General features: G+C 57.9%; 1 protein-coding gene across 1 annotated transcript in view; it reads right to left on the bottom strand.

Moving 5' to 3' along the window:
- The window catches only part of SFXN5 (sideroflexin 5), a 50,248-nt gene that overhangs the window by 23,282 nt on the left and 11,958 nt on the right, over positions 1 to 15,008 (bottom strand). The window contains exons 3-9 of the mRNA XM_081332319.1: positions 13,019 to 13,096; positions 8,690 to 8,716; positions 7,962 to 8,016; positions 6,969 to 6,994; positions 4,184 to 4,237; positions 2,398 to 2,454; positions 1,135 to 1,200 (exon numbers count right to left, since the gene is read on the bottom strand). Coding sequence (XP_081188445.1) covers positions 1,135 to 1,200; positions 2,398 to 2,454; positions 4,184 to 4,237; positions 6,969 to 6,994; positions 7,962 to 8,016; positions 8,690 to 8,716; positions 13,019 to 13,096 — 363 coding nt within the window. The remainder of the gene's footprint in view (positions 1 to 1,134; positions 1,201 to 2,397; positions 2,455 to 4,183; positions 4,238 to 6,968; positions 6,995 to 7,961; positions 8,017 to 8,689; positions 8,717 to 13,018; positions 13,097 to 15,008) is intronic.

The raw sequence follows: 15,008 nt of genomic DNA, 5'->3' as shown, positions 1-15,008 counted from the left end.
CCGCACCATATTTACACAAGAGATGTCTCCAAATCCACCACACTGGCAAAAGTGCGGCAAGGGGAGACCACAGCATGCCACAGCCCACGTGGCATTTGCTCTTCACAAAGAGGCCCACTTGGCGTATCAGATTGTGCGGGGCAGCAGTCAGGCCAACGGAGACCTTTAATTCTACCCACCCACACAAGGTCAGAGGAAGGAAAGCAGTCAAGGGGACCCGAAGCCCATCACCCACTCCCTTTCCCAAGGAGAAGGGCCACGGCTTCAAGCAGACAGCTGCAGAACCGGGACGGAGGCTGCTGCTCCTTGCTGCCTGGCCGGCCTCAAGGTCGAGCACGGTTCCCTCACGGTGTTAAGTGGTCAGCGGAGCCAGGCCGGTGGGGGTCCCCGGCAGATGCCGGTGGGGGATTCGCAGACTATCAACGCATCTGCAGCAGCTCCTGACAGACAATTATCAAGGTGGGCCGAAGGGGGGAAGAAGCAGCAGGGCGCCGTCACCAGTGAAGTGGTGTTGCTGAGAGGCGGGGTGGGGGGGGCGGGGAAGGAGAGCCGGGCAGGGCAGCTGGACCAGACAGCCGCCTTCCGAGGGCAGAAGAGGGGCGAGGGGGGGCAGAGCCCCAGGGGCTTCTTGGCAGCATCTCTCTGGTCAGCCGACAGCAGAGGGCTGAGCAATTCTGGCATTTTGTCCACGGGTCCTGAACTTGCCATTGTTGAACGGTTGCTAAATGAGCGGTTGTAGGTCAGGGACTACCCGTGTTCAGACCTGTTCCTGAATGAAGTCTGTGTGTGTCTGTTGACCTTTGCTCTCCCTGAAGACAAGACCTCCCCCCATTCCTCCCTCCTCCAAGACCGAGCCTGCTCATGGGCTGAAACAGTGGAGCAGGGAGGGTCTCTTTTGGGCCCGCCTCCACCTCTGAGGGGCAACCCAGGGGTCTCGCTGAAGACCCTGCCTACAGATCCTGCGTGCACAAGCCCCTCCTGCCACCCCCACTCCAGCCCTGGGGGGACCCTCACTCCACAGGCTGCGAGGGGGGGGATCTTCTTGCTGCCAGGGAGCTCCCCCCACTAAGTAGCCAAGGGGCTTCTGGCTCCCCCTCCCCTGCCCAAGAGAAAAAGCCTTAAAGGGCCACTCACTGCGATGGAGACGGCACTGACCACGGCCCCCAGGTAGCCCTGGATGAACTTGAAGGTCGGAGACGGCTGGGGAGGAGGAGGAAGAGGAGGCAGTGCCTGAGTTCACAAGCAGGAAACGAGGGGGGGAGGGACAAAAGAAGGACTGAAAGGAAATGGGGGGGCGCTCCTGGGGTGTGCGGGGCCTCCAAAGGTACGTGGGAGATGCTTGGGCCCTGCAGGGTGGCTCGGGGCAGAGAAGGGGCAAGCGAGCCCCACCCCAGCCCTTTGTTTGCAGCCCCCGAGACTCCCCCCCTCCGCTGAAAGTGGCCAGCTCTTTGCAGCCGCCCTTGGAGGCTTCTGGGCAGGCAGGACTCTATTGCTTTCAGAATTAGTTGCCGCTGGGAGGGGGGATAGGGACGAGAGTCCAGCTAGTCCTAACAATAACAACTCAGCCGTGGGAACCCAAGGTCATTGGGCCGAAGAAAGCCCGGTGCTTCAAGCTAATTGGGGAATGTGATTTATGACTGTTAGTTGGAGGAGGGAATTGTGCTTTACTACTTTGGGCCCAGGGGAGGGGAATTCAGTTTTTGGCTTTAACTAGGTAGTGCCGATAAAATAATAAAAGATTCTTTAAGGTAAACAATGCCTCGAAGTTCTTTTGAAGAGTTTCACCTGTCGGAACCAGGACACCAGCAGAGACACTGGGGCTTTCTTCTGCTGGTGCTGTACAAGAGCTCTGAAGGAGCTGCGGGCCTTGTCCCCCAATTCCCCCAAGAATAAAAGCCCACCCCAAAAAGATCAGGGGGGGGCTCTGAACACCTGGAAAGCCGAACGCGCTGGCGTAGCCCAACGAGCCGGGGAGGCTGAGGGCCCGGCGACAGGGCTGTCTGGAGGGCGGATGCCAGAGATCCCGATCTCTGGGCGTGCGGCTGGGCGCTGGCCAGCTGCTTCTACAAGCCTAGGGGTGGGCTCCAGGACTGGCTCCAAAGACGTTGGTGGGCCCCTTGGAGGAGGAGCAGGGTGGTCCCTTCTGGGCAGCGCAGCTGGCAATGGGGCAGGAGCCCCTGACCTTCCTGAGGGACGGGCAGACGCTGTGCCCAGCCCCAAAGGACGGCCGAGGGGCCTGGGGGGACCTGGCATCTGGACCTTGGGCCAGGGGGTGATGGGCTGACCAGTCCCAGCCCCTGGAGCTCTCCCCGCACCCCAGGAGGATGGGATGGTCTGGGCTGGGGGAATCAAGCTGGAGGGTCCCCCCCCCGGCCTCTCGTGTGGAGTCCCCCTCACCTTGGTAGCGTTCCGGTTTGCATAGTTGACACAGGCGTTGTGGCTCTGATTCAACCACTGAAGAGAAGAGAAACAGGGGCAAGACTGGTTAAAGGCCGCGGGCAAGAGGGCGGGCACAGGCAAGAGACGGCCGGGCTGGGGGCAGAACCGCCAGAGAGAAAGGAGCTGGATGAGTGGCTGAAGCAGCTCCCCTAGGGGAGCCTCTGGCTGGCATGGAAAGCCTGGTCTGGGCCATGTGGCTCTGCGTATCTGCGTCAGAAGACACACACACACACCCCGCCCGCTGAGGCTCACCTCTCTCTCCCTGGCCGTTCAACCGCAGGCACACAAACACACACACACGCACGCAGGCACAGCCCATGCCCAACTCCATGGCCTGCCTGCTTTTCCAGATCAAATCGGGTCCTGGCTGCAGCCCCCCGCCCCCCTGACTGGCTCTGGGCACAGAGGCTAAGAAGGGGGGGGCTCCAGGGGTGGCTGGCAGATGCTGCCGGGAAAAGAACCCGGGCCGGGGAAGGGGCACAGACAGGCGTTTGGCCAAGCCAGCAGTGGGGGGAGGGGGCCCCAGGTGAGCAGCCTGCTGACCCTGGCCCTGCAGAGGCGCTCGTTCCCAGGGCCGTCGGGGGGGGGCCCTGAAGAGAGAGACCCCGGAACTTTGGGCTTGGATTTTGAGCTTGGAGGATGGGCTGTGCCCCCTCGAAAGGAGGCGAGGAGGCAGCAAACTCTGGGGCGGACCCTCTCCCAGGTGGCCCCCTCCCCCTGCAGAGAGCAGCTGGAGAGCAGGCGGGGTGCTTCTGCAGGGAGGGGAGCGTTCTGCCACTGACCTAGGACTGGGACTGCCCCCCCTCCTGTTCCAAGGAGCTCAATCGGGGGGGGGGGGGGCAGGCCTACCTGGACAAGAGACCTGCCGAGGCCTCTTCCTGCAAAGCGGGCACTCTACCACTAGCTTGTGGGGGGAGCACGCCAGCCCCCAGGGGCTGTCCAGGGCCGGCTCCACCTTGGCTCATGTTGTCCACCAAGGGAGACACAATTCATGGCCTCCTCCAGGCCTCTGACCTCCCCTCCTCTGGGGCCACAGGACCACCCCCTCCCTGGCCTTGGAAGGAGGGGGGGATCCTCAGCTCTGCTTGCTGCCTTCCTCCTGCGGAGCTTCCCAGGGTACGGAAGCTGCTGCTGCTGCCTGCGGCTCCAGCTGTGGCTGTGTGTGTGCGTTGTGTGTCCCTGAGCAGCCTGGCCCCATGAGCTGAGCTGCCCTGGGTGCTTACCTCCACCGGCCCTGCCCGCCCTTCTACTAAGGCGGCTCTGCGGGGGCTGCTGGGAAAGGAGGCCAAGCTGAGAGCAGGGAAGAGAAGAGAGAGAGAGGAGGAGGGCGAGGAGTCAGGGAAGCAGGGAGGGAGGGGCAGGAAGGAAAGTGGCGAGAAAGGCAGGCCAGCCTGTGCCAGGCAGGAGGTGGGGGGGGGCAGAGGGGAGGCAAAGCCCCCCCTCCCCCGGGCAAAACAGCTTTCCAGACCTCTTGCAGAAAGCGGCGTGAGAGGAGGATTTATCCTGAGTTAGCCACCTCTACCGCAGCCTGAATGCCAGACAGCCAGTCCTACCACGCTCTGCACCGGAGCACCTCAGGCTGACCTGCCACCTGGAAAGAAACTTCTCTTTCACAACACACACACACAGACACACACACACACACACACACACACACACACACACACACACACGAGATCACTGCTTGAAACACGCAGGTGGCAGAGGCCCCTCCTCCAGGCAACGATGGGTACACAGTCCTTACCTGCCAGAAGATGGTGGAGGCCAGAGTCTGGTTTGGCAGCAGGAGACCCACAACCTGTGGGGGGAAAGGGGGGGGGAGTTCAGAAAGAAGAAGGGGCAAATGCCAGGCAGGCAGAGCCTCTCCGGAGGGCCCCAAAGGTTCCCTGGGCATAAAACGGAGGTGGGCGGAGAAGCCTCACCCCTGGGCACGCCTGCCAGTGCAGAAAGGGAGGGGCTGTTTCAGCACCCATCCAGCCCGGGTGATGCGGAGGGTCCCCAGGCAGAGCCCCGCCCGGACCCTGACTTTGGCCCACATAAAGCAGCCAAGCCGTTGCTCCCGGTGCCCTCCTCTGCTGGCCTTTGCTCCCCAGGGTCTGCGGGGGGGGGGGGGGTTTGCAGAGAGCCTTTGCCCACCCGGGGCAGGCTGCTTGTGTGGTCAAGGGGGCCAGGCTGGCAGGGATGAGGGACTTCACCCTGCAAACTTGCCTCGATCTGCAAAGCACACAGGTGGCCCTCGACTTACAAACTATTCATTTAGCAACCGTTCCGTTACAGTTGCTCTGAAAACTATTCACCAGGGGTCCTCGCACTTACAACCAGCATCCCCTTGATCACATGATCAAAATTTAGGCACTTGGCCTCCAGCACGTGTTTACCAGGGTCACGGTGCCCCACAGTCACACAATGGCCGCCTGTGGCTTGATCAGCCGACTTCCGGCGAGTCGAGTCAATGGGGGCGGGGGGAGGGGAGAGGGAGGAAAGCCAGATTCATTTAGCAATTTTGAAATTCACCTAACTCCTCACTTAACAACCGTGGCAAAAAAGGTCATAAAATTAGGCATGGCTTAACTGCCTCGCTTAACACGGAAAATCTGCCCCCCGATTGTGGTCATAAGCCAAGGGACATCCGTGCTCTTGAGTGGTGGGTGGATCCTGGGGGGGGGGGGGAGGCAGGGAATGGCTGCAAATGAGTGAGAGGGACCGGCGCACCCACCCGGAATGGGGGGGGGACACGCGGGCGAGGGGCTGCCTGCCCGTCTGCCTGCAAGAGGCACGTGGAGCGTAATTCCTCCATCTGGGCCGGAATCTGCCAAGAACCTACGGCTTCCTTTCTCATTCCTGGCAGGGAGGAAGGCAACAATAAACGGATCTGCACACGCAAAAAGGCGGAGAAAGGATTCTTGGGACTCGGGAAAGGCGGCCATTCAAAGCCCCCCCCCCGCTCCCATTCATGGCTCCCACCGAGAGAAAGACTCAGTTCCTGGTGAGGAACCCGGCACACATTGCTTGGCTTCAGATGGCCTCCTGCCCTATGGATGAGGCAGGCAGAAATTCAACCAGTGTGGCTTTCTGCATCGCAGGCACATTGTGTGGGCCATACATAAGTGGGAGGTGAACCCCTTCCCCCCCCCCCCGCCGCCAGGCCTGAATGGACCAGCATTCCCATCCTGCTTTGGCAAATGCTTTGGCCAGCAATGATGGGAGGTGCCAGGTGTGAATGGCAGGTTGGGCTCCAAATCACCCAGGACGCTGCAGTACTGGAGCAGCCAGGCCCGTCTGCTGGGGCTGCCCTTGAAGGCCAGAACCCAGGTGGCTTCTGAGAGGGCGGGGTGTGTGTGTGTCAGCTGATTCTAGAAGCCTGGACCGTCTTAGGGCGAAGTCCAGACTTGCTTCAACTGCAGCCCCAGAAGGGGGAGGAGGAGGAAGAGGAGGAGGAGGAAGAAGAAAGAAAAAAGGGAGGGAGGGAGGGAGGGAGGGAGGAAGGAAGGAAGGGGGTTCCCAGCCTCCACCCACCCTCAAAATACCCCCTCCTTCCTTCCCAGTATGCTCAGTTGAAGACTCAGACGGGGATTGAGAGAGCTGCCAATTATGTCACTACATTTCACAGATCAATTGGCATAAATGTTAAAATTAAAATGTAACATTTGAAAATCATTTTTTTTTGCTTTATGACAAGGGGTTCCAGTTTATCGTTTACAGCTTGTGAACGGAGCTCAGCTGACAGCTCTCAGCTCCTCTGACAGGTCTGGATTTGGGCCGATTCTGGTGTCAACCTGATCGCTAACTCAAATTTGTGTTTAACTTTTTGCAAAGTTAATTACAGATTACCACCCAAATGTTAAACATAAATAAGGACACCTTTCCCCTCTTTGCGCTGGGAACCCTGCCATGCCTTCCTTCAAGAGATCATTACTGCGAGGCCCATATGTCTCCGGCAATGTGGCCAGAACGCTCCCCGAAGAGGTGGAGGGACAGGCAGCCCTCCTGGAGTACGGCGGCGATGCCGGCAACGGGGGGAGGGGGGGCTATGCTTCCCCTGGAAGAAGGCGAGGCGAAGGGCTGGAGCCGCTGCAGACCTGGACACGCAAAGGGCTGCCCCAAGCAAGCGTCTCCCCACCGGCTTTGCCTGCTCCCTTAAAAAGTCCCGGAGGCCCAGAAAATGGCAGCCAAACGTTGCTTGATTCCACTTCTCTGACTGTGGGTCTCCTCTTCCGTCCCCGTCCCAGAGGCTGTCCCGTTTCCTGGTCCTTCACCCCCCGCCAGCAGGAGCCATGCCGGGCGGAGGCAGAGGGCAGCCTGCCCACTTCAGCTGGGCGCTGGGGTCCCAGACAGGAATGGGGTCTTTGAGGCCAATGCTCCACAAGCAGCCTAGTAAGGCAGCAGCAAGCAGTCAAGTGCCTCCCGGGGCTTCTTGGCGCCTAAGGACCCCACCAGGAACGTCCCAACTGAGCCAGAGAACCGGAAGTCAGAGCTAAAAAAGGCATTTCTTGCTATGCAGAACAAAGGTGCAAGGCTTTCACACTTACAATAGGAGTGCCAAAAGGAATGTAACCTAAGGAAAAAAGAAAGGGATTGTTTGAGACCCAGATGCTCCCCCCCCCGTTCAAGCAGAGCTCTGGAGGTAGGTTGCAAGAACTCAAGTGAACACTGGAGGGCAGCACAGAGAAGTCCCACCTCTGCCATCTAGTGGCCGGCCAGAGTTTTGCACCCCACGTTCTCAAATGGGCGTAAACCGAGACTTGCAGAAAGCCCCTGAGGAATCCTGGAAGGTGTAGCCCGAACGCACCTAGAAGCTGTTGGGTCAGGGACATAACTACTTCCTTAGTGAACCTTTCCTTTCTCCCATGAGACAAGCAACAGAATAACAGGGTTTCACTTCGGGGCACACAAGGGCAGAGTGTGAATTTATAGGCACACGACACCTGAGTTGAGGAAGGTCACGTGGGCTCATTAACCTGCTGCCAATCTAGGTCACCTATGGGGATGAGAATCCAGGGTTGGCTGTGACTCCTGTGGCCACTGGGCAGACGGCTCTCTCTGGTGGAACATCTGGGGTCCCTTGTGCCTTAGGGCAGAGGTCCCCAATCTTTCGAGCACCAGGGACCGGTTCCGTAAACAGAGGTATTCCTGTGGACCGGAGGGGGCGTGGTTTCACATACTGCCTGCATCCCACGGATGGGGCTTTGCTTGTTTGCGCGGCCCGGTTTCTGGTATGTCGTGGACCGGTTCCGGTCCATGGACCGGGGGTTGGGGACCCCTGCCTTAGGGTGACCGATCTCATCATCCTCTCCCTCTTTAACTATCTGATGGTTTACAACGAGATGGAGGCAAGGAAGGCGAAGGGGCCCTCGGCTGCTGGGATCAGGCTGGGCCTGCTACGGTCCTTTCCATCGAAACCGAGGGAGAATTTCTCCCACTGAGCTAGAGACGAGCCGTGGAGGCACTGACCGCACACAGAAGCACCAAGGTTTGGAGAAGGGGAGCACCCCGAAGCCCAGCAAATCTCCACAGGGCCATACCTGACATTCGGAAAGGCATGAAGATGGTCTGGTTCGTGTCCGGGTGGATGATGGCCTAGAAAAGCAGGAGACGCAGTGAAATTGGAGGCCGCTGCCCCAGAAACTGCCACCCTCCCGAGCAGACCAGGCAGGAAACACCCCCCCCACCCGATGAGCTAATTCTGTTTTATTCTAAGGCTACAGTCACCAGGTCTTCTTGCAAACGTGAAGGTACAAATCTCCCACGGTCACTTTTCTAGCCTGAGAAGCTCTAAGTATCTTTCTCCATCCCTTCCTCAGCTGCATCTCCTTCCCCTCTTACCTGACCACTCACTGGGCAGCACTTCCCCACCCTGAGGTCCTTCCCATAGTCCATTACAAAAATCTGTTTCTTGGTGTGTGTGGGGGGGGAGATCAAAATCACGCACCCCCCCCACCAGCCATCCAGGCTGCAGTCAAGCTATTTGGGGAGGGGGTGGAGGAAGAAAAGTCTTCCTCATCCTCATAGGAATGTGGAGGAATCTGAACTCCGAATCCCATCTTTTCCCACCCAGGCTCTGGAAGGGCTGCCCCCCTCCCCAATTCCTTGTGCTTTGGAGCAGCAGAGGGTAAAGGGGAGGCCAAGAGTCCCTGGGGGAAAAGGCTCTCCCCCACTGTGCCCAGGGTGGCTACTCGGGGACCCCCGCCTTCTCTGCCAGGGCCAAGGGCAGCACCAGCAGAAGCGTCCTCCCCAGGAAGGAGCAGGTTACCTGTTTTATTTTCTGTGCTCTCCAAAGCTGGAAAAGCAAAAGACAGGATTAAAGTCGCTGGTTCAAATACGCAGGCCGAAGGCGACAAGGGAGACCCCTCCCCCAAAAGGACAGCCTCGAGTGGGGGATGCCAAGGAGGAGAGCTGGAGGTCAGATTCGTTGTTCCGAGGTCAGCTCTGGGGGGACACCCGCCTCATCCCATAACCCACTGCAGGGGAGGGGGGCTGACTAACCCTGCCCTACAACGCGACCCAGAGAGGTGCTTGTAGTGGGGCCCAGGTGTGCTGCAGCCGGTCAGGTGGGGCCGTGGCCACTTTGCCCCCCTCTTGGGGCAAGGAAGGGTCTCTTCCTCCCCTAGGCCAATCAAGGCAGAATGCCAGGCCAAGGGGTCCTTAGGAAAAGAGCTGGCCTCTCCAGCCCGTTCAAGGAGACGGCTTTTGACCTCCCGCTTGGGTCCGGCCCTGGCAACAGCCGAGGGCCTTTCTGCGGCCCATCAAAAGTCTTTCCAAAGTCAGAGGCGCCTCAGTGGCTCCCGCTGGACCTCTGGGCACATCTGTGGCTGAGATGTGAAGGCATCTCAGTCGGCACCTTGAGAAGACCGCTTCTCGTGTCCCTCAGGTCAGCCCCCTATTTGCCAGACAGAAATAAGTTTGGGGTGCCATAGCCAGGAAAATAATTGAACAAAAGGGTGTCATTCAAGAAGGCCTTCCGCGTGAGAATCTCAACCCAAGGATCCAAAATGAAATAGCTCTTTTGTGCTTCAGGGCCCGATCAGGTAAACGAGGGAATATGCAGCTTTTTCAGCTTCCTATAAGCTCTTCTGTTATGGTTTCCACACACAAACCTCTAGTTTTTAGGGAATTATTTTTGACCACATCTACAAAATTTAATGGAACTGCAAATCAACTCACACCACATTCAGCTGGCTGAGAAGCGCTCCCCCGCCTGGTGCCTTCCCAACCCGCGTTCGACCAATTCATCGTCCCAGCCAGTACGGCACATCTGGAGACCCCAGGGGGGACAAGGTTTAGCAGGCAACTTGCTTGCTCGTCCTTCATCCTCTGGGCAAGAGATGGCTAATGGGAGGGACCCTCTGGATGACACACACACACACACACCCCGCACTCTCCTCTTTCCCATCAGCCCTTCTCACAACAACCTCCGCTTCAGAGCAGACCCCGCTGGTTTCAGCTTGGCTGGCTCTCTGTCTCTTAGATGGCGCTTAAATTGGCCTCCAAAACACTTTTTAGCACCCGAGCCATCCCAGCCGCTCCCCCTGACTGGACGTGTGTGGCTGACTTGACAGACATCAGGGCTGGAATAGCTGGGGTGGGAAAGCTGGCGAGGTGCCTGGCTGCCCTCCAGCTGTGCGAATCAAGAGGCTCAATCTTCTCCTGATCACACCCAGCCACGCCACAGCGAGGAGCCCTGCCAGAGCGAGGGGATTTACACAGAGGTAAAACAGCAAAAGCAACAGCAGAGCAATTCTGTAAGTGACAAGGTAATAAAAATTCGGAGCACTTAACTAACACTTTACCACTGTTAATTAATTAGTCCTCACAACATCCTCCAAGGAAGTTAGGGCGGGAAGCTGGGAAGGATGCAACTGCTGCCTGGTCACTAAATGGAGCAGATCCCAAAGGCTCTCCCAGGGGGGGCCTCTCACACAATTGTGTGGACTGCAGGGGGCACGGGCAGGTGAGAAAAGGCTCTTTTCTAATGCTAATTAAGGCTGGAGAGAAAAGGGAGGGGGAGGGGGGAAATGACTATCCTAGTTTGGGGGGAAGCAGCCACTGGGGAAGGCAGAAGAGCCCCCCCCCCGCCTCTTTAGGTTGATTCTCTCCCCAAAGGTCTCCGATTCTATTGGGAATCTTTTTCGGTGATTTTCATCGTCCTCCAGTTCGCCTTCTTATCTTTCTTGGTCTCCTCCTCACGTTCATCCTTTCCTTCCACACTCTCTCTGGTTCCCGATCAATGAGACGGGGATTTCTTGAAGATGGGAGGCCAAGCCCGGAGCCACAGGAAGCTGGCTGGCTGACCTGGAAGCTGCTCACCAACCGTTCGTGCTCCAGGCCACAGTCGGCCCAGGCCAGGTCTCTGCTGGGGCAGCTCAGCCCTCGGGCAACCTTCAGCGGGGGGGGGGGGCACCTCTTCCTTGCAAGCTGCTCCATGGAGCCTGCCGGCTGCTGGCCAGCCCACCTGCTGCGTTTCCACCTTGGGTCTGCAGTGGGGAGAAGGGATCGACACCCGGGGCCAGCCAGGACTCCCGGCCCTGCAGCTTCAGGGCTGTTCCACAACCTGCCCAAGCCAGGTCCCCCCCCCCCGGGCTGAGGGCTGACCCCGGCCTCCCTAGGGACAGCTGGAAGCAGAGTAAAGCATGGAGCCGCCAGGGAGAGCTGGGATCTGGGCCAGGCAAAGCTCGGAATTCAGAACTCAGCTGCTTTAGACCAGATCACGGGTGTTGTAAGAAAAATCTTTATCGGGGTCCAGTCCAAGCCGGGAATAAACAACATGGCGGCTGCTTTAGAAAGAAGGTTGCAGTTTATTGGAAGAGGAGAGCCAGACAGAAAGATGGCTCTGGAAGAAAAGAGAGTGAGCACATGTAGGGAGTGGGTTTTATATCTTCTTGGGGTTTTGTTTGGAGTGGTTTCCTGTTCCTGTAAAAGACTTTGTATTTCCTGTGTCAGGTACCTGAGTCTGAGTGTGCCCCTTTGGCATCTGTGGGTTAATCCCATTATGTCCTGTCCTAGAGTTTGGGTGGGGTGTGTAGATTTTAGGTGTCTTTATCTTCCTAAGCTTCTAGCTGGAGGGTTCCAACCTTCCTGAATGGATGATCACATCTGCATTTCTACAGATCTGGTTTCTGCTTGGGGGAGGGAGACTTGGGGCTATTAAGAAAAAAACTGGGCATGCTTTTCTGCCTCTTTAAGATACTTTGAGGAAATATAATATTCTGTCCTTTTAATATTTACTTCTCGGGGGGGGGGGGCTCACTTCCCACACAGGCATCTGTGAAACGTGGCTAGTCCTCAGCTTTCAACGGGCCACTTAGCAAACACTCGAAGTTGCGTCCTGCCTGGAAAAAGGGAATGACGATCCTGTTCTGAAATTCGAAGGGTTGCCACCACCACCCCCAAAAACCATGGGGGGAGCACAGTTGCATTTATGGGTGTTTGTAGTGTGACTGTGTTTGATGATATTTCTGGAAAACCGCAACATAGCAAGCAACGGTTTTGCTTAACGACCGTGGTGCTCATTTTATGACCACCAGGTTCACTTAATGGCCATCACAAAAAATGGTTCTCAAATCATGTTACATGGCCAACCTCACTGATGACAATCACGACATATGACCGAAACAGGCCGGCTGCATCGTGATTGTCTGCCAGGGACTCCCTGTAGGGACCCTCGCCAGCTGTCAAGCGTGGCCAAAGCATCAAATGCGGCTGTATGCTGCCTACTAATGGATGCCAATTACGGAATCCAAACCATCGAACGCTTTAGCCAGGATCAATGAGGATCAAAGGAAAACGCTTGAAAAACACCCAGCAGTTCCACTGGGCACAATCCTGCCCTTTGGGGGGATCTTTTGGGACCTGGCAAGGGAGGACCCCTCCCTCAAAGACACCGTCCTCCATAAACTCCTCACCCGGCCACTTTTGAGCAGAGACCCTTGAGGGCCTTGGTGGCACCCTTGCAGGGCAGGAGGGCCGCAGCCAGCACACACCTGGCCTCCACACCAGCCTCTGACTACCTAGCCCAGAGGTAGGCAACCTTGGCTTTTATGACTGGTGGACTTCAACTCCCAGAATTCCTGAGCCAGCATGGCTCAGCTTGGAAACCTCTCCCTTTCCCCTCAGCGTGGCTGGCTCAGGAATTCAGGGAGTTGAAGTCCACGAGTCATAAAGCGGCCTAGGCCAGGGGTAGGCAACCTTGGCTCTTTTATGACTCATGGACTTCAACTCCCAGAATTCCTGAGTCAGCATGGCTCAGCTTGGAAACCTCTCCCTTTCCCTCAGCGTGGCTGGCTCAGGAATTCTGGGAGTTGAAGTCCACAAGTTATAAAGCGGCGTAGGTCAGGGGTAGGCCACCTTGGCTCTTTTATGACTGGTGGACTTCAACTCCCAGAATTCCTGAGCCAGCACAGCTCAGCTTGGAAACCTCTCCCTTTCCCCTCAGCGTGGCTGGCTCAGGAATTCTGGGAGTTGAAGTCCATGTGTCATAAAAGAGCCAAGGTTGCCTACCCCTGAGGTCCTAGCATCTGGCTGTCCGCAAACCAGGCCCACGTCTCTCCTTCAGGGGACGCCGAGGTCCATCCCCTCTGGTCACCTCTTTGTTGCTGGTCCCCGGGGGCAACGATCCCTGCTTGTAGTCTTCCAGCAGCTGCATGGCTTCCTTGAGGCGACTCTGCAAAGAGACAACAAGCATCACACACACACACACACACACACACACACACACATTGAGGAAAGGAAGGCATCCTGAGAGGGCCAGGCCGGTGCCAACGCTGCCTGGCTTCCCATTGGAAGACGCCGCTTGGCCTCCCACTTTTGGGCCATGCCCTCAGCCAGCTGGGGGGGGCAGGAGAGGGGAGCCGGGGCTGTGCTTGGGTCCCCCGGGGACGCTAGCGAGGCTTGAAGCCGTTGGCAAGGCTTTGCCTGAAGGCCCCTTTCAAGGAAGCAGGCCTGTCTCAAGAAGAGGAGGGCAGAAGCCGCCAGCCATGCCAGCAAGCCGAGAAGTCTCTGGGCAGGCAGCAGTTGGGGCCGGGAGTGAGGGAAGCAGACGGGGCCACTCTCTCTTCTCCCTTGCCCAGGCTGGTAATTCAGAGGGTTCCTCCCAAATCAGACAGAAGCCCCACGGGAGAGTCCATGGGCTTATTTATTTATTAAGCAAAGAGATACGGCTGTCCAACTCCGCCATGGCACGTCCTCCCTCACCAACAGGCAAGGCGGCAATTGCGCTCAAGCTTTTCGCTTCGGCCCTGCAAGGCTCAAGGGGAAGCCGCTCAGGAATGTATGCCGGGTCAGTCTCCAAGATTCAGGGAGACCCTCTGACCCTTCCCCCCCCCCGCTCCAAGGTTTCCCCTTCTCTCTGAGCTAGGAGTCCAGTGCCTCCCCCCCCCACTTCTCCACCAGCCACCCTTTCCTTGAGGGGTGCTTGGTGCTCTCTGTTTTTCTCGCAGCTGTTTCATTACCCAGCCAGCTAAGGTCATCAGGGTGAATCCTACCCTCTGATGATGTGACCTAGTTGGGTCATGAAACGTCTGCAAGAAAACCGCCTGGCTCAGAGCGCACCCGGGACCCCACAGCTCAGCCCTGAGCTACAGATATTCTCCCTTTTGGGTACAAAGGCCGTGCACTGGGAGGCGCTGTGGGAAGAGTGGAGAAATCTGGCAAGTCCAGTGAAGGGCAGCACTCAATGGCCCTGGACCCTTTTCCCTCTCATATGCTGGACTTTCCACCAAAGGGCCAGCCCCCCAAACCGCAGCCCACGTCCCCAGTGCTGCTGCTCTCAGTGGTGCAGCCCCACTGAGGCGGAAGGGGAGGGGGGCATCCGAGGCCCAGAGAAGGGGAGCCAACGCCCCCCCTGCCTGCTGGTCTCAGCCTCCAGAGCCAGGCCGGTGAATGGTAGCCAGGCAGCCAAGAAAATGACCCACTTTCCTGTGGAAAGACAGCCGAGCTCTGCTTGGCATTCCGGGGAGACTCTCCCCTCATTAGCAGGTTTTGGGACACCCCAACTCCGGGCCTCCTTTGTAGCCGCTCTCTGCTGTTCCCTCCGCTCTTCTGAATGGAGGCCCAGAAAAGGCATCAATGGACCTTCTTGTCTTCCGTTCTCTCCCAGTTACTATAACAACCTTGGCAGGGCCCAGCCAGCCACACAGCACAAAGGCCCCCAGCAGCACAAAATGGCCCCGGCTGGCCTAAAATGCTCTTTTTGGGGGGCTGAGAGAGAAGCCTGCCCTAAGGGAAGACGCAGGAGTGCAAAGCTCTGAGCAAGGTGGGCCTGGAATGCCCACCCCCCACCCTGCCCTAACCCTTCACACCGCTGCCTTCTCCCACTGCCTTCACAGCGGCTGCTCCTGAGGTCGTGGGCACCCCCCCCCGCCGCCCAATCTCCGCCACCCAATCTCCACCACCTTTCGCAGGCAGTTCTCTGCTTATCAGTCACTTAAGTGATCACTTGATGTTGTAACAGACACCCCCCCAAGGTACTTAGCATCATCTGACTGCTGCCACCAGCCCCACCATCCTGTGTTTGCATTTTGGGGGCTCGGGAACCGGCCGGCATTTGCAGCTGCTCGCTGCGTCCCACAGTCCCA

Source organism: Vipera berus, assembly GCF_964194415.1.
Source record: "Vipera berus genome assembly, chromosome: 7".
In the NCBI taxonomy this organism is placed as follows: Eukaryota; Metazoa; Chordata; class Lepidosauria; order Squamata; family Viperidae; genus Vipera; species Vipera berus.
Note: the sequence above shows the minus strand (reverse complement) of the source record. Positions and strands in the feature narration are given on the sequence as shown.